Source organism: Megalobrama amblycephala, linkage group LG5 (genome assembly GCF_018812025.1).
Source record: "Megalobrama amblycephala isolate DHTTF-2021 linkage group LG5, ASM1881202v1, whole genome shotgun sequence".
NCBI classification, from domain to species: Eukaryota; Metazoa; Chordata; class Actinopteri; order Cypriniformes; family Xenocyprididae; genus Megalobrama; species Megalobrama amblycephala.
In genome coordinates, this window is record NC_063048.1 from 35,073,750 (window position 1) to 35,100,917 (window position 27,168).

General features: G+C 37.6%; 2 protein-coding genes across 13 annotated transcripts in view; both read right to left on the reverse strand.

Annotated features, from left to right (window-relative positions):
- hectd1 (HECT domain containing 1) overlaps positions 1-5,764 on the reverse strand; it is a 30,996-nt gene extending 25,232 nt beyond the window's left edge. For 8 of the 11 annotated variants that reach the window (XM_048191990.1, XM_048191988.1, XM_048191987.1 and 5 more), the window contains exons 1-2: positions 5,516-5,763; positions 2,496-2,742 (exon numbers count right to left, since the gene is read on the reverse strand). In XM_048191990.1, coding sequence (XP_048047947.1) covers positions 2,496-2,635 — 140 coding nt within the window. In that variant the 5' untranslated portion in view covers positions 2,636-2,742; positions 5,516-5,763. Of the gene's footprint in view, positions 1-2,495; positions 2,743-3,425; positions 3,447-5,515 lie in introns of those variants that run through there. The other 3 variants (XM_048191993.1, XM_048191995.1, XM_048191986.1) reach the window with 3 other exon arrangements.
- A 293-nt stretch (positions 5,765-6,057) lies between these two features.
- heatr5a (HEAT repeat containing 5a) overlaps positions 6,058-27,168 on the reverse strand; it is a 31,494-nt gene continuing 10,383 nt past the window's right edge. Inside the window, exons 14-37 of one of the 2 annotated variants that reach the window (XM_048191996.1) lie at positions 27,055-27,164; positions 25,753-25,916; positions 25,457-25,620; positions 23,180-23,285; positions 22,885-23,075; positions 22,641-22,800; positions 21,047-21,236; positions 20,784-20,953; positions 20,030-20,056; positions 18,869-19,013; positions 16,788-16,967; positions 16,061-16,297; positions 15,745-15,923; positions 13,257-13,325; positions 12,738-12,917; positions 12,316-12,538; positions 10,851-11,090; positions 10,500-10,627; positions 10,088-10,235; positions 9,726-9,998; positions 9,276-9,500; positions 9,044-9,195; positions 7,992-8,202; positions 6,058-7,793 (exon numbers count right to left, since the gene is read on the reverse strand). In XM_048191996.1, the coding sequence (XP_048047953.1) occupies positions 7,492-7,793; positions 7,992-8,202; positions 9,044-9,195; positions 9,276-9,500; positions 9,726-9,998; positions 10,088-10,235; positions 10,500-10,627; positions 10,851-11,090; positions 12,316-12,538; positions 12,738-12,917; positions 13,257-13,325; positions 15,745-15,923; positions 16,061-16,297; positions 16,788-16,967; positions 18,869-19,013; positions 20,030-20,056; positions 20,784-20,953; positions 21,047-21,236; positions 22,641-22,800; positions 22,885-23,075; positions 23,180-23,285; positions 25,457-25,620; positions 25,753-25,916; positions 27,055-27,164 (4,174 nt within the window). In that variant the 3' untranslated portion in view covers positions 6,058-7,491. The remainder of the gene's footprint in view (positions 7,794-7,991; positions 8,203-9,043; positions 9,196-9,275; positions 9,501-9,725; positions 9,999-10,087; positions 10,236-10,499; positions 10,628-10,850; positions 11,091-12,315; positions 12,539-12,737; positions 12,918-13,256; positions 13,326-15,744; positions 15,924-16,060; positions 16,298-16,787; positions 16,968-18,868; positions 19,014-20,029; positions 20,057-20,783; positions 20,954-21,046; positions 21,237-22,640; positions 22,801-22,884; positions 23,076-23,179; positions 23,286-25,456; positions 25,621-25,752; positions 25,917-27,054; positions 27,165-27,168) is intronic. The other variant, XM_048191997.1, reaches the window with a different exon arrangement.

The window sequence follows — 27,168 nt, forward strand, 5'->3', positions numbered from 1 at the left end:
AAGGCGCTCCATTTTAAAGCAGGTGATGGCGATTTAGAGGTAATCAGGGAACCGGCTTTACTGACAAAATGCACGTGAGAATCGCATGCGATATATCGCCCAGCCCTATCAGAGAGAATCCTCACTACCAACATCATTGGATCTGAAACATGAGACACCATACCCGCTAGATTTAAATAGTCAGTAACAGCCACCATAGTATCGTTCACGCAACTTTTTTTTAAACTACTTGCTTTAAACGACCGTTGCACCAACTTGAAAAAAGAAATGGCTGTTTCGCAGACGAGGTGCAGACTTGTTACTGTGCGTTCACACCCCCGCCAGCGAGAGCGTCAAAATTCGCCTTGGCTGCCCTGCCAACAACGCTGTATTGTGTGTTCAAACTGCCGCCGGTGGGAGGGTCAATGTAAATGACAAGTTGTGGCAACCAATCAGAATCCTCTCAAGCGAGGACCTCTACATTCCGATTGGTTGCCGCTGAACCACGTCATAGCTCATCACCATAAAGTTGACCTGAATTCAACTCTCCTCAACGCTCTCACCATCCAAGACACGCCGCGCCACTCTCGCCGGAGCTCGCCATCGGCTCACATTGAAAATTAATGACTTCCTGTCACTTTGACGCTCTCGCCGGCAGCGGTGTGAACGCACGGTTAGTAGCCGAGGAGCGGATCCACGGCAGTAAAAGTGGCTATTAAACTATATCAGTCTAATCCCACCCACTTTGAAGCAGTACTAAACTGCAGTGGAAAAGCAAACCGAACCAAGTCGAGTCGTACCACAGTGGAAAAGCGGCATTATAAGGCCATTTTCTACCCTGATTTGAAGGGGTGTGTCTGTTGTGAAACTTCAGTGTAAACTCCCACTGCTATGATTGGCTAAAATCTTTGCATAAGTAGTATTACATGTGGAGCCATCTCGAAAACTTTTACCATGTTTTACTATTACGACTGTCGAGATTAACTAAACATGAAAAGTGTTGATTATAGCATTATATTTAGATCTACTATTGTCGCATGAAAGTTACAGTTGTAGCCAACTACAGACATGTCTGTTGAGCAAATGAATGCTGTGATCTTGTCATTGCAACTCGATTTAGTCACAATTTAAATAACATTATTTTCATGCTACTAAGAGAAACAATGTGAAGTTGACCATTTAGTCACTGGCTTGATTTACTGATGCATAAACAGCAATAACCGATTTTGAGACCAATGAACGTCTCTACTGTACATGAATAGTTAGATATCAGAAATCAGTGATCACATATTAGGCATTAGGATTAAACAGTTACTTAGATGTTGTGGCATTACTGTTGGTTATACAGTAAAAGTCTGTTTGCAAAGTCTGTTTGCAAAGCCTGCGCTGAAATTGCGAATCCACAGTGATATGTACCGAACAAACAAATAATGCTCTACTGAGACATTCACATAACTGAAAATAAATAACCACTTCCCTAGCATTAGGATCCTTTGGAAGATAATGTTATTTATAGCCCAGTGATCCTACATCTCTCTTTTCACTTTCACATCTCACTAACGCACCAGTGGGCAGGGCCAAATATCCGATGATGTAGCAGTAGGCGTTGATCTGATTCTGCAGGGATGGTCTTTCATTACACTATTAAGTCATTATGTGACAAAATCTGAAATGAATCATTTTCGAGGCTTGGTTTAAATAAAAGCTGTTTTTGGACTAACAAGGAAGTTTTTAATTTCTGAAACTTGTAAGAGGTCATTGTACTATACAAATACCCTTCATGTCAAAAGATCCAAGGAAAATTTGATTTCTCAATTCAGTACCCCTTTAATCTCAGGGCACATGTTCATGGTTATGTGCATTACAAGTGCTTTTTTATCCCAACAGTGCATATTTACACAACTCCTTTTTATAGGAGAATTACACCGATTTATAATGCATTTACTCTTAAGACTATACACACATTCTCATAAAATATCTAACACATTCAAATCCACCGGTTGTAACTGAGCTCTACTTTTCAACTAAAGTTGTTCCAAGGACAATGTTTTACAAGACACCCCTCTTTTGACTTGATTTTTGTCATTCATATTACATTTAAAAAATTTATAAATGTACTTTAATTTGCTTTAGATAAAACATTACAGATAAAATTATGCTGGAGACATTTGTGCTTATGGATTAATAATGCTAGTGGTGCACCGATCAGAAAATTTAAGGCCAATACAGTCACCAATATATTAAACACAAAGTTTAGATGATACCATTAAACAATATTTATTTTATAAAAGGGTTATAAACCCTGTCTGCAAACTCAAGTCTTTTTTAGCTCTGAGTGCCCCTTGCCACACTTCCACAAGTTTATAAGCTATAAATGTACCATACTCTAAAAATTCAGACAATTTTACATATTGTAAATTACTAAAATTAAATTAAAAACAGTTATGAATAGTTCTTTTGTTACTATTAAAAACAATGGCACAGAATAAAGCATCAGTATCAGTAGTTACACTTACGTTTCAAAGCAGCGGTCGACATTGTCCGACATAAGCAACAGCATGCAGAGCTGCTCCAGGGCAATGAGTTGCATATCCCGCTCATCGCCCTGTCCCATCTGCAACCACTCCAGCAATGTGTCCGGGTCCACGTCCGCCATGACGCCCCACTACCCTATCCACCCAACACCCAGTCACCCCGCCAGCAGCAGGAGAAAAATGAACAGGGGCAGTCACTGGTCCTCTTGATGTCTCATCAAGTCGTCACCTTCATAAGAGATAGAAAAAAAACATGAGCATGGAAATGACATCTGGGATATACAGTAACAGGAGACGAGAACGCCACACAAAATCCTCTGCAATATTGCTTTGGGCCTTAACTTCCACCTTCACCCACTTGTCTTTTGGCTCTGAACTGAAAACACAACCCTTGAGTAACTGCATGAAAACTTGGGTAATAGTGAAACGGGTGGAGCAGATGACTCCTTGATGTATGCACTTGAAAGGTAAACTATATGAGTAAATCAGACTATACACAAGATAAACTGCTGCCTGTAATCAAAACACTGAAAGAAATCCCTGTGATTAGCACATTAGTAAGCTTGGCCAACAACAGTTGTTCGCATGATGAATAGTTCATCAATGACTCACACTGTAAGGCCCAAACAGCCTATCTCTTCACCAACACACAGTACACAATCCAAACAAATCACTATCCTTTTATTGTTCTGTGAAACAAACCATTAAAGAAAAGTGTCACACTAATTTTTCTAAAACAGACAAGCTGAGTCAAGCATGAGGATAAAATCATTAGAATGGGTGATTTATGTGAAATAGCAAAGGTCTGTCCTTCATTACTGCCTGAGTGGCTACAGACAGGCTTCAGATAGATCCACCACCTTCTTAGAGACTAACAGAGAGATCCACTTATCAACAGATTAAGTGACTAACTTGATTCAGGAAGAATGTCCTGTTGAACTTGACATTCAAAGCAACTGTCTGGGGCCTAATCCACACATTTACTGGATGGAGAGAAAGAAAAAAAGAAAAAAAACTCTGATCACATGCACACCACATTACTTCGCTACTCTAAAAGTCCCAAGTATGAACATCACCTGATTGTGATCAGATTAGACAATTATATTCCATAGCAAATGCATTCACCATAGCTTTTTAATTCATGAGCCGATATATCCCGAGTTGCTCTTTCTGGTTTCGCAACCGGTTTTTAACAGCAACACTGGACCATTGTGAGCCAAAACAAGTTCTGATGCCATAGCCCTGGGTTACACTCTCTTTTCAAAGGAAAACTGAGAACGTTTACTATAATTATACCACATTCAAATGAATGGCATATGTACATTCCCAGTCTATTAGTCCACCAGACCAATGGCATACAACTTAATTTCCTTAGTTTAGGTTTTGTTTGTTGTTAATTAACTTAAGCCTATAAAGACTATTGTATCATATCTGATGCATAAATTTAAGGCCTCTAAATTACCAACATGATCAAAACTGAAAAACAATTAAAGTACAATTAAAAAAAAGGTTCACTTTCAGGTTGTGGTACACTTGTCTTTTTGCTGTGAAAACTTTGATTTTTTTCTTATAAAGTAACAATAATTGTACATTGTTATTAATATTTCAAGATAAACATACACTGGAATGAATCAACTAAGGTTTACTTGATAATCCATAAAGGTTTTTTTAAATATATATATATATATATATATATATATATATATATATATATATAAAAAAAAAAAATATTTTCTAACTATATACAGTAATATAAAGGGAGATATAAAGTGACAGTGAATATTTATGCATAAGTAGTCTGTTACACTGTTATAAAAATCTCAATGACTTACATTACAAGCTATCAGAATTTCATCTTACGTTTTGGCCAAAAAAAGTAAAAATAAATAAATAAATAAATAAAAATTCATATGTCCAATTTTACAAGCTCATTCCCACCTAAACTGAATATAAGAAAAAAGAAACTTAGGTTTCTTAAAGTCTCGAATACTAAAGCAAGTTCGAGTCTAATTTAATTTAGGCAGTAAAGTATTTTTAGATTATATTTGCTGTTGTTCCTACAGCATAGAGATCAATAAACTTCAAATAATCAAAGTACACTGCAAAGCAGACATTCAGCTTATCCGTGGCTCCTGCATTCATGACATTTGATGTTTTACGTACAAACATGAATCTAATGATGTTCTTTGACTTTCTGCCAGTGCAGCTGACTAAGGAGTCAAAAAACAGCTTGATTGCAACCGATGTCATCATGGCACCGGCCTATACAGCAACACAATAAAACCTCACCGTCACAGAAAACACAAATGAGCGTTAATATGTCACGCACAGTGTGTATGATCTATAATATCATGTCGCGTGTTTAACTTCATGAATGGTCATCTAACCTGATCCTGAGAAACAAGCAGGTGAACAAACAGGCCAATTAAACCCTGAAAATCTCAAACCAATAACAATACGACGCTATCAAACTTCATTTATTTGGTTAAACGTTGGAAAATTCAAGTCAAGCGAAGAAATACTCATATATTAACGTTCAATCTTGTCCTGATGGCCTCTTTCTTGAGTTCAGACAGCTTATGTTAGCTTAAACGCCATGACAGAGTCCAAAACCGTTTAATTTCTCGTTAAAATCACATTTATTTTTATGTTTCCACGGCAAATGAGTAAAAACACAAATTATCTGTTAAGAAGGTGAGGTTTAATTAGCTAGGATTAGCCAAAATGCGTCCTGTTAGCGTCACTTCGACAGACCTAATTAATCCCAAACTTCATTTACCAAATTTGTATTAGGTATGGATATGTTTTCCATCCACATATATAACCGGTCTGGTAACAATTTTAAGTTAAAAAACAAAACAAAACAGAAACATCAAGTAACACTACCGCGGCCTTGTGTTTACCAGAAAATCTGCGAGCTAAAGTTGAGTGGAAACCCGAGGCCTGAGCGCCTCTGTCAGGCAGAGAAACGAACCCTCCGCCGAAGCGACACAAACACTCACCGTTTATCGCCGAACGACGAGAAGAGAAGAAAAAACACACTGGGTGGACAAAATGCGTCTCGGGATGAAGTTGTCAGACGGCGAGATGTGAATATTGCTTCATTCCCCGCTTCTGCTGGTTATAAGGTAGAGGTCAAAGTAAACGGGAAGGCGACGGGTGAAATATTGAGTGAAATGGAGAGCCGTCGAAAGAGCTAGTCGAGGCTCCGCATATCACGAGGCTCCGCAGCAGCGGTCAGGAACAAACAGCGATGCGACTCAGCGACAGGGGGCGCTAAAACACCTCGCCATTCACAGTCAACGAGATGGCCACAAAGATTACAAATCATTCACCTGGATTGCACAATTGTAGAAAGTGAACAGTGACACTTGCTCTCTGAAATCAAGCCACGATTTTAGTGGGTTAATGTTCATCCTGAAACTTGCATTATGCAATTAATCCAGAGATCCTAGTAGACTAGACATATCCAAATTAGGACAGTGAGGAACATACTGCAAATGTCCCTCTCAGGTTCTACTGTAAAGTAAAAACAATGCAACTCTTGAAGCAAAACTAGATTTTATTCTCCCAGTATAATCAGAAAATAAACGTTAAATTCGCCCTATTAATTAATCTGTACAATTTACAACATACAAAATGGAACGGTTAAAAATGCATAATTGTACTTGATCATCAATGCTTCTAGCAGAAAACAGCACCTGCCTATACAAACTGGCAAAAAACAATGGTCCTATATTTGCTGAAACTCTTGTAAACTTGTTTGTAGTGCGTTTTAGTAGTAAATGTTATTTTGCTGCTTGTTTAATATTTTTTGCTGACTTAAGATCAATCTGTTACTTATATTGCCTGTCAGATGTACAAAATAATTAAATGTTGAGATAAAGTGACACCAACGCAGATTTGCATGCATAATTAGAATATAGAAAAAACTAAAGGAAAGAACCATTTGAACACACAAAAGCCCATTTTCACCACACAAGATAAGAAAACAAGCTTTGGTAAACTAATTTTGAGATACTAAGTCATAATTATGAGGGTTTTATCTCATGACACTGTCGATGTTGCCAAAAAGTAAAAAATATGATAAAAAAAAGTCATAGTGACAGTCAAAAATATATGATAAAAACTAAATTATGACAAGTCAATTATTATCAACTTAGTATGTCAGACTCATAATGATAACTGTATATATAATTATGATTTGGTATCAATTTTTAATATATAATTATGATTTGGTTATACATAATTATGACTTGGTATGCCATAATTTTGAGGTTTTACCTCATGTTTATCACTTATGTAATTATGATTGATCAGAGGCAGAGCATCAGTTTTTTTACTTATGTGGCAGAACAGAGCTTCAACATGAACAGACTACAGTTGTATTAAAAGTATCAGTGCAGTAATGTGATGCAAGTATCTGTAATGCTTTATCCTAAATACATTAACAACATGTGAAACTATCTCTATATGCCATTTAAAATAATTGACAATGCGCTAAAATTGTATATGTAGAGTCAGCAGACAACTAAGCACTAGCAGTGCAGCTGGTCTTGCACCAGGTTTAGTTGCACCTTTTGTGAGAATTTGAGAAATTAATGATTTGCATTCTTTGTACAGACATAATAATAAAACACTTATGCTATGCATAACAGAGTTAAAGAAATCATTCAAGCTTGTTGGTAAGCTAACCATTAACTAAAAAAAAAGTTTATATAAATGGAAGCTTTGAAAGTATATATAAATGGAAAAATTCACTCCCATAGTTCAGCTGTTCACCTGTGAAACACACTTCCCATTGCTAAATATGTATTAAGTTCCTCACAGAGGTTAATGCAGTTTTGAAACTACAATTATTAAACAAAACAAATTTTAAACTGATTTATCTTTAAAAACACTATTGATTAAAACAGCACATCAAGATTCACTCAGTCATTCAAATCATAATACTCGTATAATAACCATTAACTAGGATTCACAGGAAATTGATCTTCAGTTGAATGCTGGGCGTGGTTTTGCTAATGACCCGAGGTGCTTGTGCCTTAGTGTTTACGCTCTCCTGGTTGCCCTTGACGGCTGCCTCGAGCCTGGCTTTCATGTGTGGGGCGGAAGCCATCAGCGCTTTGAAAACAGCCGAGTTCTGGGGGCCGATGCGCATGAGGTCTCTTAAAGCGGACTCGTGCAGTGAGCGAGAGGCCACCGGAGCCGATGCCAAAGCATTTTCATCTAGCAGGAGAGAGATGAGGATGGGCAGCAGCACAGCCACCAGCTGTGGACCTGCATGAACAAAACAAATACTGACTCATCTTGGTACCCTAATAACAACAAGTCACAGTCTAAACACCGTAACATTTTGAAAACAGTAACATTAAAAACAAATTTACAGCCAATGAATTCTCATTGTTTGTTGGTGATATCATAACTTACTGTTTGTGAATGAAAAAAAAAGGTCAAAAACATTTTTCAGTCACTTACGGTTAGTTTCGTCAGCAGCAAACACTAGTGCTTCCAGGGCTCGGATTGCATCTTGCACGGCCTGTAGCTCTGCTGGGCCTTGAGGACGACTCTTTTCAACTTCCTCCAGCTGTGACACCAGACGGCCACCCAAAGCCAGAATAAATGGTCTGGCTATCGGCTCTGGGCCTTGAAATAAAGATACTAGCAACTGATAACTCCTGCTCAGGACCTAAAGAAGAAACAGAAAATAGAATAGAAGAGAAGGTAGTTTTTTTTTTAATATAGTTTTTTTTCTATAGGTATTCTACACAAATTGTAGCAAAGCTCCTTATTTAAAGGGTTAGTTCACCCAAAAATGAAAATTCTGTCACTATTTACTCACCCTCATGTTGTTCCAAACTCATAAGACCTTTGTTCATCTTCAGAACACAAATTAAGATATTTTTGATGAAAATGGTGAGCTATCTGGCCTTTAGTAGACTGCAACACAACGACCACTTTCAAAACCCAGAAAGACTGCAGTGAAGACTACAGTAGTTCAACCTTAATGTTATGAAGCATCAAGAATACTTTTTGTGTGCAAAAAACAAACAGAAGTAACTTTATTCAACAATTTCTTCTCTTCCATGTCAGTCTCCTATGCAGTTGACGCTGTACACACAATGCAGGACTTCCAGGTTCTATGTCAGAATGCCGGCTCAGAAGAAATTGTTGAATAAAGTCGTTATTTTTGTGCAGAAAAAGTATTCTCGTCGCTTCATAACATTAAGGTTGAACCACTGTAGTTACATAGACTATTTTATCAATGTCTTTACTACTTTTCCTGGCTTTGAAAGTGGTTGTTGTGTTGCAGTCTATTGGAGGCCAGATAGCTCACAATATTTTTTCTTAATTTGTGTTCCGAAGATGAACAAAGGTCCTATGGGTTTGGAGCGACATGAGGGTGAGTAATTAATGACAGAATTTTCATTTTTGAGTGAACTAACCATTTAAGCAGCCAGATGTACACTTCCATTCAAAAACTTTGGAGTTATACTGAATTAGCTTTCTAATCAGCCCTCTTCACTCACCATGGGGTCCTTAGACTCCAGACTGGCTCTGAATGTCTGGATGCAGCGTGTCTGCAGTGGCTCCACAGTGGTCACCTCAGCACTGGCATACAGCAGAAAGATGGTGAGGGATGTCAACATGGTAACCTCATCAACTCCAGGCTCCGTTTTATCTATCAAAAGCAATACATGAAGAATCGGAGAATGTTCCTCATATTATTACTCAAACATGTTTAAAACATGAGAGAATTACCTGTACTCCAAGACTCCAAGAGTGTGTGCAGTGCACTTTGCAACAGTTCAGTCCAGGCCCCACGACTCTTCTCAGCTCTGCTCATGGGAGAGGTGAGAACAGTGCGCAAGGCCTGTAGGATGCCTGGTACCAGCTGTCCACTCTCTGCTCCAACAGAGCCCTTCACCGCCTCTCTCAACACCCCAAGCAGCAGATAGAGCACTGTGGGCAGCACTGACACACTGCCTGCAGAGGGAAGAATAATGAAAATGTCAGAGCTTTTATCATTTATGGTATCAAATCTAATTTCTCTGGACCTAACATGACACATTTCATCTTAAAGTATGTCAAAATGTTTGACTGAAACTGAATAAACAAAATGAAAAGTGGACTAAAATGAAGTGGGCAGGAGGATGTTTATATCATAATCTGAAAGCTCTAATGGCCACAGTAATTCCCTGGATCTCTTACCCTCTGGTGAACAGATGGAGGGCAGTTCTGAGAGGATGGCCAGAGCAGATGTGACGAGTCTCCAGTCAGTGTTGCTGAGAGAGCAGGTCTGTCCTCCCCGCCCCGTGGGGCTGCCGGCCAGCTTAGGGCTAAGCTGCGGAAGCTTCCTCACAAGCGTGCAGAGACACAGCTCCAGTGCTCCAAACACAAGAGACTGTCCCGGCACCAGGCCGCCAGTGTCCCGGCCCTCGCCAAACTCAGGAACAGTTTCCTTCTCTGCTGCACCATCATCAACTGACCAGATGCAGTAAAGAAAGATTCAGATTCAGAGGGTCATTTAAGCACTACAGACTTCTTTTTTCTTTTCTTTTTTTTAGACTCACCCTCCGCACTGTGGCGTTTCTCTTTGACATGCTCCTGAGCAGCACAAACAATCTGGCGCACGAGTTCCAGCACAGCCAGCTGAATGCTGGGAGATTCCCGAGTGACTATGAGCCTATGCAGAACGCTGAGCAGCTCCACACTCAAAGCCTATAGAGAGAACGCCATAGACTTGTCAGGAACCCAGAGTGACAAACAACAAAGACAAATATTAGGCAAACATGCAAACTCCTTCTTCGTTAATTGATATGGAATTATATAAATAAAAATACTGATACAAAGACCTGAAGTACTGAAGCAATAATATAGGAAAAATAACTAAACAAAAAGAAACATTTATGGGAAAAAACAAGTGCATTCTTTGTCTCATATAGTGCAAAATGATGTAGTAGTATACTGTAAACTGTAGAATACCTGATCATTGCCCACTTTGGAACGGGGCCAAGGCACCTCCAATAAGGCCTGCAGAGCCTGAAGACATGAATTGATGGTCTCCAATTGTTCTCCAGAGTGAGGAGAGCACAAAAACTCCACGCTGATTCCTAAAGGGAAGATTTCAGTGAATGGAACAACATTAAACAAGACTAAAAATAAATATGTTGAATCTTTCAGAATCAAGTGAAATCCTAAAATATCTCAAGTATTGTCCTCATAATCAGCACACGTTGAATGACTAGAGCAGAATTCAATACTCTGAATTACTAAAATCTAGCAAATGAACTACATACACTTAATGAAACAGGAAGTGTTAACTGAGCTCTGTACCCAAGATGAGGTGAAGGCGGTCAGTGCTGATGTCCTCTGGGGATTTGACACTGCTTAGTGAGGTGGACTGGCCCATGGAGGTGGGTGTGACTGGCCTGGAGAGGTTAGCGGGCCCCTCATCCACCATGATGAATCCGGTGCTGTTGAGCCAGAGTGCAGTAGCGTGGAGAATGGTAGCCCAGGCACTGTAATAATGTGGACGGGCCTGTTCCACCGTCTCTGCGGTGTAAAACGAGCCACCTGACGAAAAAAGATGCATGTTAGAACTCACATACAGTAGCTTTAAACAATAACAGAAATGAATTGATAAAATCACATTCACTCCACTATTACTATTTTTTTCAATGGCTTGATGATGATTATTTTGAGTACACTGAATTATTAAAGGTCCCGTTCTTCGTGATCCCATGTTTCAAACTTTAGTTAGTGTGTAATGTTGTTGTTAGAGTATAAATAAAATCTGTAAAATTTTAAAGCTCAAAGTTCAATGCCAAGCGAGATATTTTATTTAACAGAAGTCGCCTACATCGAACAGCCAGTTTGGACTACATCCCTCTACTTCCTTCTTTAATGACGTCACTAAAACAGTTTTTTGACTAACCTCCGCCCACAGGAATACACAAGAGTTGCGTTTGTAGAGCGTGTTTGTCGCCATGTCGTCGAAGCGCTGTTATTTTCATCCCGCAGTCCAATCACCGGGTCTGATTCCGGCTCAAATTGATAGGGTAAAATTAAAGACATGTTTACAATAACACTGAGCGCGTGCATCTCCACGTTATGGTAAGAGGCGTGACTTTTCCGGGCACGGAGCGCTAAACTGCTGTCGAATCACAACACAGGAACCGCTGGCACAATCAGAACTCGTTACGTATTTCTGAAGGAGGGACTTCATAGAACAAGGAAGTCATCAGCCCGTTTTTATGACAGTGGAAACAGCGGTATACAGATAAGTAAATTATGTGAAAAATACTGTGTTTTTTTACATGCGAAACATGAACACGTTATATTGCACACTATAAACACAATCAAAGCTTCAAAAAACCACGAAAAACAGGACCTTTAATGGAAAAATTACACTACCATTCACAAAATTTGGGCTCACTAATATCAATTTTTCAAATTAATCTTTTAGCCAGCAAAAATGCATTAAATTGATAGAAAGTGACAGTCAAAAAAACTACAAAAAAAATTCTATTTCTAATAAATACTGTTCTTTCTATTCATCAAAGAATCTTGTTTTTTTGCATATTTCCACAGAAATATTAAGCAGCACATCTGTTTTAAACATTAATAATAAGAAGAACTGTTGTCTTTTTTTTTTTTTCCCCATACATTTGGTTCCACTACAGGGACATTATTTGGACACTTTTTCATGACCCTAATAACAATCCTGAATTAAATTACTAGATCTGCTTATTTTCCATCAGGAAGGTGTGTAATTGAGAATTGGAGTATGAGTAGTGACCTGTGATGGGGAGTTGACTGGAGTATTGTGGGGGCAGAGTGAGCAGGGCATGGTCCTGAAGGGCAGCCAACCACAGGCGGCTCAGGGTTGCCAGATCAGTCTGAACCAGTTTGAGCAAACCAGCCCCTGCTGGACCTGCAGTTCCAGCCTCCTCACTCTGCTGCTGAAGATGGCTGTCCGGACTCTCCCTCTGCCTGGACCCCTGCACCGCTGTTATATACACCTTAGACACACACAGATTTACACAGATACAGGTCAGATTATATGTTTCTTTGCTTTTTAAAATTACAGATACACCAAGGAATAAAAAGTGTAGCAGAAGCTCTATTTATATACCGTCATACCACCCATCCCTGGAGTCAAACAATGGCTAGACGTAGAGGTGCAACTGCTTTAATAGTTGTTAAGATCATGTTCATTACCTCCGCCCAGGCTTTGAGCACGGCCAGCGTCTCCATGGTGAAGGTGCTCTCATTATAGACCTGACTGGGAACATCTCTCCCCACCTGAACTTTGGCGAGAGAGGAAGCCAGGAGCTGATGTACCCTTCTCAGGTCACGCAGGTCGCTGATGACCCCACTGGCGATCCATGCACTGCAAACCTGAATGGCCACAAAGGATCATGTCAGAACTCAACACTGGAGCAGCTTTCAACAGCAGCAGTGACCCGCCAGACTCAGGGAAGAAATTAGGTCAAGCAAACCCATGTGAACTCGAAAAGCAAGTTCAAAAGGTTAAAAACAGTGTAAAAGATTGTTTTGGAGACTTTTGACACTACAAAATGAACATACTTGGGATTCTCAATTTAACAATGACAACATTGTTTACTTTATACAATGTGTTACATGGCATTTAAATCAACAACTGTGCCAGTAAAAGCAAAGAAAAACAGAAATAAGAACTTCATTATAGATGATGCTGAAGTTCTTCAAGCAGCACACCTGGCAGGCTTTGGCAGTCACATTCGGAGGGGCGTCCACATGGAAGGCAGGTCTGAGCGCAGCTCCAACCTACAACACCAAACAACGTTTAGCCCATAATAAACCAACACAGTTAAAAGTTTGGGAGGTTTCTCATAACCTTAAAGCTCCTTTAATCTAAACATTTATGCTTGAATAAGTTTTGTAGATAAGTTGTGCCTATGTATAGACGTCTTTAATCCCCAGACCTCCATTTAATATATGGAAAACTGTGGAAGATAATAATAATAATCTGTCAAAAACTTTTTCACGTCTTAAATACAGACGTGGACAAATGTGATAAAAATGATCAAAGATGACTGTAAAAAATAATTCTATATTGCATATTATTATCTTATTATTTTATTAAATTAAATTCAAAATCAATGCAAATTTAGTTTAAAAACATTATCCACTGTTTGTACATACATTATTATTCAAAATTTTGGGGTCAATAATTTCTTTTAAATTAATAATTTTAGTCCACAAGTTAAATTTGTCAAAAAAATAATTCTAATAACCGCTAATTGATCCAATAACTGCTGTTCTTTTTTCTTTTTTTTTTGAACTTTGAAAAATCTGGTGGTGATAACTGTGATTATGAAAATCACAGTTTTCATAAAAATATTAAGCAGCACAACAATTTTAAACATTGTTAATAATAAGAAAATTTATATTATGTACGGAACTGATGCCCTACAACCTGAGTAAGCTTATTAAACTTTAGTGTAGAATACTGTAGCACAAGGTACTCAGGAGGTTTCACGTCACGGTTTGAAACTAGGGCCTCCTGCTAAGCCCACAGCTAACCTAATTTAGTGTAAGTGATACAGGACCTCACATGTGTGCACACACACTTGCACACGCACTTAGTAACAAGAGACTGATGAACGAGCTCAGGTACTACTTGTGGGGTTCTAAGAATAACAACTGAGAGCTTTACTGTACATCTCTGAACATACAGTTCGAATGACCAAGCATCCTGTAGTCTAGCAGGCAGTCTTCCAAAATTATAAACAAGTAGTGATGCCAAAGCCAAAAGTTTTTTAAATGCTTGGCCACAAACCTGAAATCGAAAAGGCATAACTTAAATGAGCCTTAGTTTGAAATAACTTCATTTAATAAAAATTATTTATTTCTATTAAAATATTATAATTTTTTTAATGATTAAATACAATTTTCTTCACTGGTGTGAATATACAATAACATATATATTATATTATATTTTAACATTATAATATATATTATAATGATATATATTATGTGTGTGTATATATATATATATATATATATATATATATATATATATATATATATATATATATATATATATATATATATATATATATATATATATATATATATATATATATATATAAATATAATGTTAGACATGACAGCTATGTAGACATGAACACTACATTTTCCTTTATGTCAAGGTTTCAAAATCAACTTTCTCCTTAAGTTTAAAACAGAAATGGAATTTTTAGCAATTTCAACCCCCCAAAAAAACAAACAAACAAACAAAAACAATATACATAAGCATAAATAATTGAAATGGTTTAGGGGACTGCTCCCTACAACTACTTATGCGATAAGGATAATTTACTCAAATGCATTTAGGAAATACCACATTTAATTAAGCTACCAATCAAAAGTTCATCACTGACTACGTTCACATGTGCACCAATAATGTGATTATTTCTCTAATCAGAGTAAGTTCTTAATCACAGTAAGATGTTTACAAGACACGAGCAGAACTCTTCACTCCAGTTTACATGCAATTTTAATTGCTTTGATTATTCGCTAATAAGTATGGTTAACCGTTATACCATACTCGGATAGGCATACAGTATGCATGTTACCGGCCATTGTTTTAATCTACTCACATCAAATTCAAAATACATGGACATACTAGATATTATATGGCATCGTGATGAACATCGCAATGTGGGGTTTGTATACGCTGCCATCACATTCTTCTCACCGTCTGGATGAAGATACGGAGCAGAGACTGCTCAGAGAGTTGTGTCGACAGAGTTTAGAGATTTGGAGAAGTGAAAACTTCAGAATAATGTCATTACAATAATGTCAAGAGTTCATTCATGAAGTTGTGTGAACAACACATGGCATCCGTGTATGTCCGAGCACATGCGCACACTGGTCAAAGCAGTAATAATGTGATTAAGGTATTTACAAGCCTGTTTATTGCAATTCAAATCGACGCACACCACCTAGTTTAATGCGATTATGGTTACTACGATTATGAGCTTAATCACATTCATTTGATCGAAGTATTGCGTTTACATGAGGTAAAGTTTAATCGCGATATTGCCAAAATCCCATTATAATTGCATTATGAGGGTGCATGCACACTCACTGTTATTGTTTCAGACAAGCAATGTTTTTTTTTCTGGGCATATAATAGTGTGCAAAGTTGATTTTAAGACTGAGGCTGGAAAGTGCTCACATTGGCTTGATACTGTTCCAGAATGACATGCCCAGGAAACTCAGGCTCTGGCACATTGGAGAATTTACGGATAATGACCAGCAGTGTTTGTAAACCAGCCAGTCGAAGCTGATCGCTGTGGTCTGTGGCTGCCATGAAAGCCATGCGGATGAGGTCCGCCAAGTGGAGAACTAGGAAATCTACGAGACAGAAGGGGTGCATTTAATAAGCATTAACAAAAGTATATAAATCACCCCAGAAGATGGCACTAACATCCATTTAATTCACTGAAAACATCAGTATACAGAGTTACATAAAAGCAATACTAGTGTCTAACCTGTGGACTCATGTAAACGTTGCTCTTGAGCGAGTGCCATGTTGAAGTGAGCCGGGTCTCCGTTCTCACACTGTGCTATTATACGACACACGCACTCCATGGAAAATACCCGAGTGGACCAGCGCAGGTTATTGAAGGGGCCGTTGGACTCAGACTTTGCATGGAATGCAGAGCAGTCATCATACCGATCTCCATCCTCCTCCTGCTGTGTTTCTACAGAGGCAGCTGCAGCGGAGTCTAAAGAGTGATAAGACCATGAAAAGCTACATGCTCAATGATGTATCTTTTTAAAAACTCACAAAAACAAGGATAAAAACAAAGGGAATTGTACACAAAGTGAAATTTTATGAAAAAAGCACAAACTTTTAAGCCAGTCTCAAGGCCATTTTAACAGAGGCCTCACTGAGCCATCGGATTTCAACAAAAATATCTTAATTTGTGTTCCGAAGATGAACGAAGGTCTTACGGGTGTGGAACGGCATTAGGGTGAGTAATAAATGACATTATTTTCATTTTTGGGTGAACTAACCCTTTAACCAAATTCATATCACATTTGATTCAAATTGTTTTGGTATATAATTTAATCTGCAATTTACATTATTCACACCAAGAACAGGCAAAACACATCTTTAACTCAAGATACAGGAGATAAAGAGTCCTAGGACGAAAAATTAAGACAATCTTATTCTTATCATATTCTTCTCGAGGAGCCGAGATCGCAGCCCACCTGCAGAGGCAGAGAGCACGTCTTTGCAGAGTTTCAGCCAGTGGGCCAGTTTACTCTCAGCAGCTGAACGCATCATGTGGACTAGCGTCTCCTGAATGTCTCGGCACAGTTGTGGGTCAGACTCCCTGTCCAGCAGACTGAACAAAGCTCCCTCCAATCCCACCTCCTTAATAGTGACATCTGCAGAACAGACAATAATCATTTCATAAACAGCCCACCCTATGACATATTTTAATTCTATTTTTAATTTTAACTATATAATATATTTAATTCTATTCTATTTTAATACATTTTAAAATGTCATTTATTCCTGTGATGCAAAGCTGAATTTTCAGCAGCCATTAAGGCCCGTTCAAAATCAAAAACTGTAAGTATATTAGTGCCCACACCAACGCATGATAATGTTCCGATTATTATAAGCACATTGCAATTTTTCATCTGCCACTTTAAATGCTCAAGTTTGTAGGATGGACTGGATGAATCCTGATTGGATTCAAGGTTATCATTTATCAGCTAGAAAAAAATCATTCTGAAAGTGATTCCAACTATACTGTTCCTCTGTGTCATTATAGTTGCGGTGTGGTTTACCCCATTCTCAAAGAATTGGCACAATTATCAAAACTTTATAGTTATTATCTTTATCGTTATAGTTATCATCCTTGGTGTAAACAGCTCTTTCATCCAGCCTTCAGTGTCACATGTCACAGTGTAACATTTCTTATTATCAATGTTAAAAACAGTTGTGATGCTAAATATTTTTATATTAGATTCTTTAATGAATAGAAAAGTTAAAAGCAACAGCATTTTTAAAAATAGAAATCTTTAACAACATTATAAATGTCTTTACTGTTACTTTTGATCACTTTAATCCGTGATGAATAAAAGTATGCATTTCTATATATATACACAGTACAGTCCAAAAGTTTGGAACCACTAAGATTTTTAATGTTTTTAAAAGAAGTTTCGTCTGCTCACCAAGGCTACATTTATTTAATTAAAAATACAGTAAAAAACAGTAATATTGTGAAATATTATTACAAGTTAAAATAACTGTGTACTATTTAAATATATTTGACAAAGTAATTTATTCCTGTGATGCAAAGCTGAATTTTCAGCATCGTTACTCCAGTCTTCAGTGTCACATGATCCTTCAGAAATCATTCTAATATGCTGATTTGCTGCTCAATAAACATTTATGATTATTTTCAATGTTGAAAACAGTTGTGTACTTTTTTTTTCAGGACTCCTTGATGAATAGAAAGTTCAAAAGAACAGCATTTATCTGAAATACAAAGCTTCTGTAGCATTATACACTACCGTTCAAAAGTTTGGGGTCAGTAAGAATTTTTATTTTTATTTTTTTGAAAAGAAATTAAAGAAATGAATACTTTTATTCAGCAAGGATGCATTAAATCAATCAAAAGTGGCAGTAAAGATATTTATAATGTTACAAAAGATTAGATTTCAGATAAACACTTCTTTTGAACTTTCTATTCATCAAATAATCCTGAAAAAAAATATTGTACACAAATATTTTGTACAATTGTACACATTAAATGTTTCTTGAGCAGCAGATCAGCATATTAGAATGATTTCTGAAGGATCATGTGACACTGAAGACTGGAGTAATGATGCTGAAAATTCAGCTTTGCCATCACAGGAATAAATTACTTTGTGAAATATATTCAAATAGAAAACAGTTATTTTAAATTGTAATAATATTTCACAATATTACTGTTTTTACTGTATTTTTAATTAAATAAATGTAGCCTTGGTGAGCAGACGAAACTTCTTTTAAAAACATTAAAAATCTTAGTGGTTCCAAACTTTTGGACTGTACTGTATATATATATATATATATATATATAAAAAAAAAAAAAACTTACTGATGCCAAAATTTGAACGATAGCGTATTCAGATGATCAAATCACCAAGCATCCATGGAAAAATTCTAGGCCCCAAACTAATCTATGAATCACTGCAGTCAAACCCAGCTCAAAATGCAGAGTACTGTAAAATAAACAGCAGAGACCTGCTGAGATGATACTATGTTGTGCAGTGGGGGCGAGATGCTGACTCACCCAGTTGTGAGTTGTCTCTGCGTGGAAGCTCTTTAACCAAAGCGACTGCGTGTTCCGATACCTCCACTGCCTCCCTCTGAGCCAACTGCCTCAGGCAGGCCACAACCGCCCGCCTCAAAGACAGGTACGAGCTGCACAGGTTTATCTGTACACGCACAAAAGGCATGCATGGGATATAACGTTACATCTTATCATAAGTATGGTCATAATAAATGATGGCTAGTGAATCTAGTGAGATCATGTGAAATACATGATCAAAACTGAAACATTAGAGCTGGGAGGTATAACAAAAAAATATATTATATAAAAATAATATATAAATATATAAAATAATACATTTTATAAATAAATATATAAAATAAAACAAAAACAAAGTTAATGGTTTAAATCCTTTGGTTATATGGCACACCTCTATGAGACATAATATATATCAATATAAATAAAGTGCACTTTAAATGTGATGAACACTTCATCACATTTAGCACAACATCATCCAGACAAAGTGCAAAAAACACTTCAGCAGACAGCTGTGGCCACATCAAAGTTAGTCCTGTTACGTCACAATGATCCCATAGAAACACTGTTTTAGTGTAGAGAAAGCCAGAGGGAGAGGAGAAAGGGACAGCAGGGCTACTGTCAAGGCTTGTTTTGAGCTTTAAATGATGTGACAAGTGAGCTGTTTGCAAAGAATAGGACCATAAATCAAACCATCTAAAAATAGAGCATGTAGAACAAAGCATGTTTTTCCTAATTACTGTCTAATATTGTCTAAAAGTGTGTGTGGCTGTGTGAAGACGAGAGAGAGAGAGAGCGAGTGATGGACTGAAGCTCTCACAGTAATAAAGCTAATAGCTTGAATTGGCATAAGGCCACAGCTGTGATTGTGAATGTCATGTGCACTGTGTGGGTGGTCAGTGTTAGAAGCCTTTACAGAAAAGACCAAGCCAAGCAAATCTAATCCTTGGCATTAACCCTGCAGTTAGAGGCAGTGACACTGTCTGCTCATGCTCAAAACCAGATCCTGAGTTAGTTTCACACTGGGAAATGAGAGGAGGACAACAGAGCGTAATTATAGAGAAAGACGCAAGTAAAGGAATATGAGGTGCAAACAAAGGAAAGAGCATAAAGTGGCCTGACAGCAGAGAGCTAGACAAAACCTACCAACAGAGAATAATCCAATAAGATCTCCTGTACGAGGGAACAGAAAACAGCACTGTCACTACAGATGAGGACAGAGCCAGGCCCGTGTACACTCGCCTCTATTTCAATTACATTTTATATATAGCGATTAATCGCATCCAGAATAAAAGGTTTACATAATATATGTGTGTAGTGTGTATATTTACCATGTACATAGAAATACACATACATGCATGTACATATTTAAGAAAAATATATTATATTTATATATAAAATATTTATATTAATACATAATATAAATTTATATTATACACACATATATTATGTAAACAAACACAAACTTTTATTTTTAGATGCGATTAATTGTTTGACAGCACTATATACACTTCAACCCTAGATAAACAATGTAATAACTAAACATGACAACATTTTATTGCACATAAAAATATGAGTATATGTACTTAGTTATGTGCATAATTAATTGGTAGTCTCATAACAAAATATCTTTTTCATAATATTTTATGAAAATGTCTATTTTTCCATCTTAGAACCTACTTTATTTCTCTCCTGACTTAACCCAAGCAAAAACAAAACAAAAACAAAAACTAATAATATTATAGCCTAACATTTCACAATTTAAACAAATTCTGTTCAGTTCAACATTATTTTGTTCGCTGTGTGTAATTTATCAGAAATCTGTTATGTAGTATTCTGAAAGCAGTTAGATGTCAGTTGTTCAGTATGATTATGTGTGTTAAGTGCATTGATCACGTACGCAGAGGCTGGGCACCAAGCTGGCAAGATTGACAAAGCGTGGCGCAAACATGTGAAGCTGCTGGAGGCAGGAGATGGCTTGAGCCTGGACTAGACAGTCCTGACTGTCCTGCATCACAGCACAGCCCACCAAACACGAGGTCCTCACCGCACACACACCCGCACCCTCACCTGGGTACAGTTTACATAACCAGAGAGTATGTTAAGGTCTCACCTGCGTGATAACAATGTGTGAGGTGTTTATGGGTAAATAAGTGAGTGCACCTTGCAGATCCGGCCCCATGGAGGTGATGAGGGCGTTAAGGCAGTGGCCCAGGCTTTGCTGCACCTCCACGTGAGTGTGTGGAGTTGAGAGGAGCAATCGTAGCACCAGAGTGAAGCTGGCCTCCAGGTGACTGTGGTACAGAGGTCCTGCTTGGTCCACCACCATGGACAGAGCGTGGAGAGCCCACATCTGCACACATATAATTCACTGAAAAATTCCTGACAACCCTCTTAATAAGAAAGCACACCATCGGAGTCCTGATTAGATTTCCTATATTCATATACGGAGTATAAACAGTCATGTGGTCAGGTCGCATGCAATGTTCCCTCTAATTTTTTTTCTCGCTGAGCAAAACTTTTCTCTGCTGAGCGCACATTTTGGCCACCTGAGCAAAAACATACTTTATATCAGACCTGTACAATGAACGTAAACGCACACACACACACACACAAAAAAAAATGTTTTTATCATGCAACTGTAACATTTAACTTTAATGTGTGTTTCTATTTTATTTGACCCTTGATGTAACTTAGTGATTTATTAAATGAAATGTTTGAAAACAAGCAGTTCAGTCACTAAATTAAGCACATTTTAGGTTACTTGAGATTTTTTTCACATTGCTGTATTAACTGTACAAGTCTTTACCAAGAAATTCTATTAAAAAATAATTTCTGTCCTCCTGCAGGACAGTTATTCTTTATAATAATATGAGCAGTTACAATGATGGTTTGGGACAACCATAATGTGTTTTTGTACAGTCAATTATTAGCAACAGACAGTGTTAAACCATCAAAATGACATGTTTATTGCTTATGAATTTCCCAGAATTTATATACGAGGAGGTTAAGATTTTTCGTGGCAAGGAGCCCTAAACAATCCCCTTGAGATCAATTTTTTATTAGGCTTGCATTATAATATATATAATATAATATATATATTATATTTAAGTATTTAAACTGATATACAGTATTATATCAGTTTAAATGCTTCCATTTGTTTTAATATATTATAAAGTGAAAAAACTGAAGCATTTAAACAGATCTGATAGCTAAATTTTTTTAAGAAAAGTGAACGTTAACTCTTTTATAGTTATCTACACATCCCTGAAACCCACACCACCATCACACACAAAAATCTATTTAAACTGAGGTATATCACTGATGTATTTTGAGTTTGCAAGCTACACCTGTGGTGGGAGTGTGATTGTAAATGTCTCAGAGTTTTGTTAGCATTCTGTGCCCATCATCTGTTATTTCCACCACTTTTCATTAAAACTTGCCGTTTTATTTCACATTTCTTTTCGTTTCGCGTTGCCTCTCGTATTGAGGTATTTAGTCCGCAAACATTACAGTATTCGCGACTGATTTGGCTCAGGGCCAGCCAGCTCACACGTGCTCAATCGTTCTCTTTCTATGAAACCTGTAAACCGCATTCACCGGTTCTAACTCTATAGCGACAATAACTCTATAGCGGTTGTCCAGAGCACTGCAATTATTTCTCATTTAAACTACTACAATCATTTTCATGGCAATTATTTTTTCTGCGCGGCCGCGCACGCACGCAGCTTAGAGGGAACATTGGTTGCATGCGTACCTGCACTTCAGGTGAGGTGCTGTCTTGGGACAGGGTGAAGAGGACCCCGACGCAGGCACTGATGTATTGAGGGGAACTAATCCCACTCAGGTAACGGTACACAGCCCCAAGGGCCAAAGCATGACCTGTGCGTGTGATGGCATCCCTCGCTGTCTTCAGTCTGAAAACAATTCACATTCATTTCAGATTTCAGAGTTAAATCTATATTATTCTTTTTTTTACAATGATCTTGGCATAAACTCACTTGTCAAAGCTCATGAGAGTGATGGAAATGGTTAAGCTGGGGTCATTAAGAACTTGCACCAGCCTAGCTAAACCCTCCGCAGCCATGCAGCGCAACAGAGGATTTGAGCCCTCTAGCGCTCCCAATAGGAGAGACAGTGCTGGTCTTTGAACCTCTTCTGGCCCCAATTCCCTCCGACTTGATGCCAAACACTACATAACAGAAAAGAAAGGAGGGGGAGAGAGAAACAAAGCTGCTTTATATGGTGTTTATATGGCACAGGTTTTAAATTGATAGTCTTTAAAATGCTTCTTACCTTCAAAGTGCAGCAAAAAGCAGCAGCTACATGGATATGAACGTTCTGTTGCCGGACTCCTTTAAGCTGCCGCACAAACTCACAGAATTGCTCCAGGATCTGAGCCCTGAGACAGTAAATATAGCAAATACTGTACTGTACAGCTACTGTAATAGCTTATTTTGACAAGGGATGCATGACATGTGTGTACCATATCGGTTATCAGTTCAATATTAAAAATTTTATTTGGACCAACATATTCAATATCGAACTGTTAATGCTTATTTTCACTATTATTATATTCAAATTAAGTGAAGATGGCAAATGTAAAATTAAACACTAAAACACTATTAATAAGACTGTTAAATATTCTCAGAATAAATGTCCATACTGTGCATTATAATGTTGTGATGCCTAAATTTTGCACTGATTATTCCTTTTTATCATCCACAAAGGCCAAAATTAATGTGGCAATGCGTTTTTTAAATAATCAAATTAATTCAATACTTAAATCAATAGAATTAAGTATTTAATCGACGTGATTATCCGAAAAAGGATACAATGTGGTTTATAAAATATAAACCAATTTTTGATGATGTTGTTTTTGACTGATGTTGTTACCATGATAAAATCATACTGTGATATAATATTTTAGTTTTACATTTATCCACTGTATTTCAAAATATTATCAGTTAAGTAAAGTTTATATTTCACAGCTTAAATGCCAAGAGTTTGGGACCAAAGGCTGCTGCTAAAAATGCTCTTCAACACTTAGAGCTTCTGGGAAAACTGCAAACATCCCAATAGAGACAGAGCAACACGCGTCACAATCTGAAAAACACACCCACCGGGGGGGAAAACAATCCAACCGTCTCCATTGACTTTGTATTGCATGGGGCTGCCTCCTTGTCATTTCTGACTTATAACAAAAAACAGAACAATGTCTAAAAGCTGCTATGTGACAAGATGTACAGAAAACAAGATAACAAAAAAAACCCCAGAACCAAAAACCCAGACGTTTTTATAAGCGGTCGACCCAAAAAACGAGCATTTAAGGACTAAAAAGTGGATACAGGCGATTGATACAGAGCGTGCCGTTATTACTATGAGAACTACGCCCACTGGATGAGAACTACTATGAGAACTACGCCCACTGGAGGGGAACGTAATCAGCAACAGGAAATATAATATATAAAACGTTTACTGCGCACGTAGGCTTACTGAGGCATACTGAATGTCAGGATCCCAAAATTTACCCATTCTTCCTGCTGATGCTTCACGTCTTATTGCCTGTATCCACTTTTGTCTCCTTAAAGGCTGGCTTTAACGGTTCGGTAGCTTATAAAAACTTAGTTCTGTTTTTTTTTTTTTAGCTTGTTTGCTGTACACCTTGTCACATAGCAACTTTAAGGCATTGTTCTTTTTTGCTAGAAATGAAAAGTCAGAAATGACAAGGAGGCAGCCTCACGCAATACAAAGTCAATGGATACAGTTGGACTGTTTTCCCCCCCGGCGTGGGCGTAGCCTAAAATACGCTCTGTCTCTATTCTAAAGATGTTCTGTCTTTGTTCTGCTTCTAAAGAAAAAACAACAACAACAACAACAACAACAACAACAACAACAACTCCCCAAAAAACCCAAAACATTAAATAAATAATCTAGACAAGCTGGTAGTGGGATGAAAGATGCATTGCAGGAGGACCGATGGCCCCATATGATCAGTATAATATCCTCTCCACTGCTTTGTTTAATAATGCATTGCACACAGGCAGAACAGCCCCCAATTATGCAAATACATGCAGATGTCTGGATGAAATTTGGCTATGCTGCATAAGAAAGTGCTTCAAAAAGCCTCTGGATCTCATTATGGTCACTTCCCACAATTTGCTTTCAGTAACAGTATCAGTAACTTCTAACAATCTGAATAACTTTAAATGGTTAACAAAAGTATATCCACATTCCAGTCAATGTAACAAATAAAAATATTTCAATAATTTACACAGTGACGTGCCATTAGTAAAAGAGTTGAGCATAGCAATTTAGTAATAAATATCCAGTTTTATCTGAGAATTCACTGTTCTGTGTTACCTGTTCATTTGAAGCATTACAAAGTGTATTGCTTGCATAAATGTCCTATATAAAGTAACTGAATGAACTGAAGTATTTGGCAACATCATTGAGACCCTTTCAAATGAACTAAACTAAAAGTACTCAAACCAAACAGCAACAGCATACAAATGAACGACCGAATCACTTAAGCAGCCCTGGAGGGGGTCTCTGTGGTGATGGTGGACGCACCTCTGCTGGATGCCCAGGTGGGGGAAAATCACTCCAAAGAGCTGGACAGCTGCTGCCGTTAGAGCGGAGGCTGGAGGGAGGGGGGTAGGAACCTCCTGGGCTTTCTCAAAGATGGTAAATGGGTCGTATTCTAACGTCCCACCTCCTGAACCACCTCCATGGAGCTTTAAACAGACAGACAATACAATGAGATTAAACATTGTATTGTAACTAAGGAATCAATCTAAGGAATCAATCAATGACACTGATTGCTCATTAACAAGGCTATTTGCTAGATGATTAGACTGTGGTCTGACCTGTTCCTCTATGTAGTGCTGATCCATATCCTGCAGACCAGGGCCCAGCAGTGCCAGGTCTTGGCTGTAGCACAGGGAGGGCATCAGGTTCAGCTCGGCACATGCTGTGATTTCTGGCCCAGTCAGATCATTTAGCAGCTGCTTCAGCACTATGCCAAAGCTCTCTGAGCCAACACAACCAAACCATAATAAACAAATAAATACATATTTGGGCAATTAAATTGTCCAATTTCCATATGTGATTTTAGGAGAATGGAGAAAAATGGAGAATCCTAAACAGCTCACTTAGATTTCAAAGCATGATAAAAATACATTTAAAGGGTTAGTTCACCCAAAAATGAAATTTCTGTCATCATGTTGTTCCACACACATAAGACCTTTGCAAAAACAAAACAAAAATAACAACTTTATTCAACAAATTTTTCTCTCCACTGTCATTCTCCTACGCTGTTTACGTTCAGCGCTTCCAGGTTCTACGTCAGAACGCCGACTCAGTATTGGTCAACGCTGTACGACGCACGTGTGCACGACGTGAGCAGCACGATGCACGTGTGATACTGACGCAGAAGCTGGCCAATACTGAGTCGGCGTTCTGACGTAGAACCTGGAAGCGCTGAATGTAAACAGCGTAAGAGAATGACAGTGGAAAGACAAATTTGTTGAATAAAGTTGTTATTTTTGTTTTGTTTCTGCCCACAAAAAATATTCTAGTCACTTCATAACATTAAGTTTGAACCACTGTAGTCACATGGACTATTTTAACAATGTCTTTACTACTTTTATTGACCTTGAACGTAGTAATTTCGTTGCTTTCTATGGGGGATAAAAAAAAACTTCTTGGATTTCAGCAAAAATATCTTAATTTGTGTTCCGAAGATGAACGAAGGTCTTATGGGTTTGAAACTACATGTGTGTGTGAGTAATTAATGACAGAAATTTCATTTTTGGGGGAACTAACCCTTTAAACCCTTTAGCCAGCCATTCTCACAAACAAAACCTGTCAGGGTGATCCAGGCATAAGAATTATGATCTCAGCCAACATTTTTTCTTTTCATTATTTTAATTAAGTTAAATTTTTCAAAAAAAGTTTTTTTACTGTACATTTTCATACTTACCAAATAAATAAATGGACATTTGAGTTCAAATTATTTTATTTTGTGAAGAGAAGGAGACTAGAGAGTGTTATGAGAGACACAGGACAAGAACTTGACCAATCAGAATCAAGTATTGCCAGGTAATAAAAAAATATATTGTATAAAACATCAGCACATGATCAAGTTTATCATTTTAGATTGTGCTTACCTTCATATGTTTTCGGTTGTAGCAATGTGAGGATCTCATACACTCTCAATCTAAAGACAGCGGCTGCATTTTTGACCTGGTTTCCATAGGATTTAATGATAGCTGGCAGCCTAA